Genomic DNA, 3060 nt, shown 5'->3' on the forward strand with positions numbered 1-3060 from the left:
TTATAAGGAACCCACCCCCATGATAAAGAGCTTGCTCCCACAATAAGAAACTCACTTCCATGATGACAACATTAATCTACTCATTACCTTTCATGGTCTAATCAATCCTTAAAGTTCCCACTTCTTAAAGCTGATACAATGGCAATTAAATTTCAACATGAGTTTCAAACCATAGCAGTCATGTAAAAGGAAATTAATAAGAGGCAAAAGTAGAGCAAAGGCAATTAAAAAACTTTTTTTGATTGGTTGACTGTGTTTTAATACTATAACCTTCAGCCTTCTATGAAAAAGAAATTTAGATTTCTTCTAACCATATTTATTACAGAAATAATTTAAAATCATGTTTTGAAATTAAGAAACCACATTGAATATGGAAACAAATTTGAGGAGCAAAAACTTCTGATATACAGAAATCCTGCCAATACTTAAAAACCAGACTGCATTCTACATATCTGAGTTTCAGAACTATCCCACAGGTTGTGAAAAATGGAAAAATCTTCTTAATTATCTAATTAGTATTTGTGTTTCAAACACTTGTAATTGAGAGAAATCTCTGAATAAAACATCAAATTGCAGTTTAGTAGCAGTATTAGTATACAATATGACTTTTTGATATTGAAGGATTCATATTTCACACTGAAATTATGATGGTGAATCTGAGGTTTTCATAAAGTATCAAATGCTAAGAAGTACACTAAGATAGCAGTCAGTTTGAGTTGTAATAATAATGCTACAGGGCTGGACATGGAAGCTGATGCCTATAATCTCAGCACTTTGGGTGTCCAAGGTGGGCAGATCTCTTGAGGCCAAAAGTTCGAGACCAGCCTGGCCAATGTGGTGAAACCCTGTCTGTACTAAAAATATAGAAATTAGCCGGGCATGGTGGGGCATACCTGTTATCCCAGCTACTTGGGAGACTGAGGCACAAGAATCACTTGAACCCGGGAGGCAGATGAGCTGTGATGGGACAACTGCACTCCAGTCTGGGCAACAGAGAGAGACTCTGCCTCAAAAATAATAATAATGATAACAATAATACAGACTCTTAATTTGGGGCAAATCATTTAACATTGAATTTAATTTTATTATCTGTAAAATGAGAGGTATAATCCCATGTTTTAGAAGTTCTAATGTCAGTTAAAAGCTTGACCTTCTTTCATAAATTATAGTCACAGCTATAAATTACCTTCTATAAAAAGCCTATTTTATGTCAAGTAATAAACATTTTTGCTTAATAAACATTATTGCTCTTTGCATGTAATACCTTAATATGCACCGCAGAAATATATGCATTTCAGGATTTGGAAACAAAGGTTCATAGAGGGTAAGTTGCCCAATGTCACACAAGTAATAAATGCAGTGCTGGAATTCCAGCTGAGTTCTATCTGTCTTCTATCCTTATGCCAACACAGTCATATATTCTGATTTTTATCCAACTGATGACAGATATTCAGTCATTCAAGCCACATGGCAAAGTTTAAAATAATTGTTCAGCTATCACATAATGGCATTTAAAAAGCTGTCTCTCTGAACCGTCACCATGAGTGATTTAATAAAAAAGCTTCTATTACTTACAGATGTTCCAAAGATATGAGTCCTTTAAATGTTTGCTTATCTAGTGCATGGATTTCATTCTTGTATAGGTACCTGGAAAATATATAGAATCTCATTAAACTATAAATTAGTAGAGATACTAGATGTCTTAGATACAAACTTTTTAAACTATAAGCTGTGGACCTTAGGAGCTTTGTGGGATGTCCATAGATTCCCTAACAATATATAGAAATTGTTATTTCATTTAAATGTGTTCAATTGGTAAGAGTTCTAAACCTCTCTCATCAAATTCTCAAATGGATCCTTGGTTCAAAACATTAAGGAACATAGAGTATTTGTGGAGAAATTCTGACTAATGGAGTCATATATATTGAGTAACAACTTCTCTAAGAAAAATATGTTTGACTATAAATAATTTTTTTAAATTTATTTTATGACACTGAATATATTCAACTGGTAGTTATAAAGCTAGCAAATACCACCATGAGATTCATTTTAAGGGAATAAAAGCATCTTAGAGATGCATAAGATGAATTTTGATCCTCCTGTGGCTGCTGTTGAAAATCTGCAGGAAAGAATGCTGTAAATGGATTTATAAATACGATGATACAACTAATCTTACCAAACGGTTTAAAGAAAACAATTCATGTGACATATGAGCACTTTCTCCATCATTTTTCTTCAACCATAGGTTGGTAAGGTGATTTCTTCCCCACACTCTTTGTTAATGTCATGAAAATAAAGCCCTGGATCATTTCTACTTGTGCCTCTCAAGGTTTGAGACTACTAGAATTCTTGAAACCTTCTATCAAGTGTCTTTGGAATGTGCTCTTGCATATTATCGGTGCATCAGAATCACCTGGTGGTTTATTAAACACACCAATTCTAAAGTCCACCCACAAACCTACTCAATCGGACTCTCTCAGGATATTTTCTAGATAATTCAATTGCAGCTCATCTGCAGTCCTGCCTTAAAGGCCATCAAAATCACAATTCTGCCTAAAAATAAAGAAGGGACTGATTTTCTATAATTTGCTTAGTGAAGCTTTGAAAGTTTCAAACCAGTTTCTTTCCCCCCAGTTTAGGACTCCAGTCAGTTTCTAAAAGTAGCAGTGACTAGTGTGGGTTTACATCTAACTAGATATTGTTTTTCCACAGCATTAATTGATACTACGGAATATTTTGCTTTTACTCCAAATCTCAAAAATACAGCTACATGTTAGAATTCAAGAAATACAATATTTTAGAACCATGTTTTCTCAAACGTTTATAGGAAGCATTGAGAAGTCGCAAAACTCACTAGTGGTTCTCAAGTGTGGATGTATGCAAATCATAGTGTAGGTACATGAGTCAGTAGTATTTGTAAGGCCTCATTTTGAATTCTACCCAAGCCTCATAGTGATGTCTGGGTCCCTGCCTCCACAAATTCTGATTTAATGATGAGTCCAGGGTACAGACTAAACATTGAGATTCTTCATAGCTCCGCAGGAAATAATAATATGCAGC

At 34.3% G+C, this 3060-nt stretch overlaps 1 protein-coding gene across 1 annotated transcript in view; it reads right to left on the minus strand.

Annotated features, from left to right (window-relative positions):
• The window catches only part of PXDNL (peroxidasin-like), a 560917-nt gene that overhangs the window by 276137 nt on the left and 281720 nt on the right, over window positions 1-3060 (minus strand). Inside the window, exon 4 of the mRNA XM_011994460.1 lies at window positions 1576-1647. Coding sequence (XP_011849850.1) covers window positions 1576-1647 — 72 coding nt within the window. The remainder of the gene's footprint in view (window positions 1-1575; window positions 1648-3060) is intronic.

The sequence above is a fragment of the Mandrillus leucophaeus genome, unplaced genomic scaffold (genome assembly GCF_000951045.1).
Source record: "Mandrillus leucophaeus isolate KB7577 unplaced genomic scaffold, Mleu.le_1.0 Scaffold458, whole genome shotgun sequence".
Classification (NCBI taxonomy): domain Eukaryota; kingdom Metazoa; phylum Chordata; class Mammalia; order Primates; family Cercopithecidae; genus Mandrillus; species Mandrillus leucophaeus.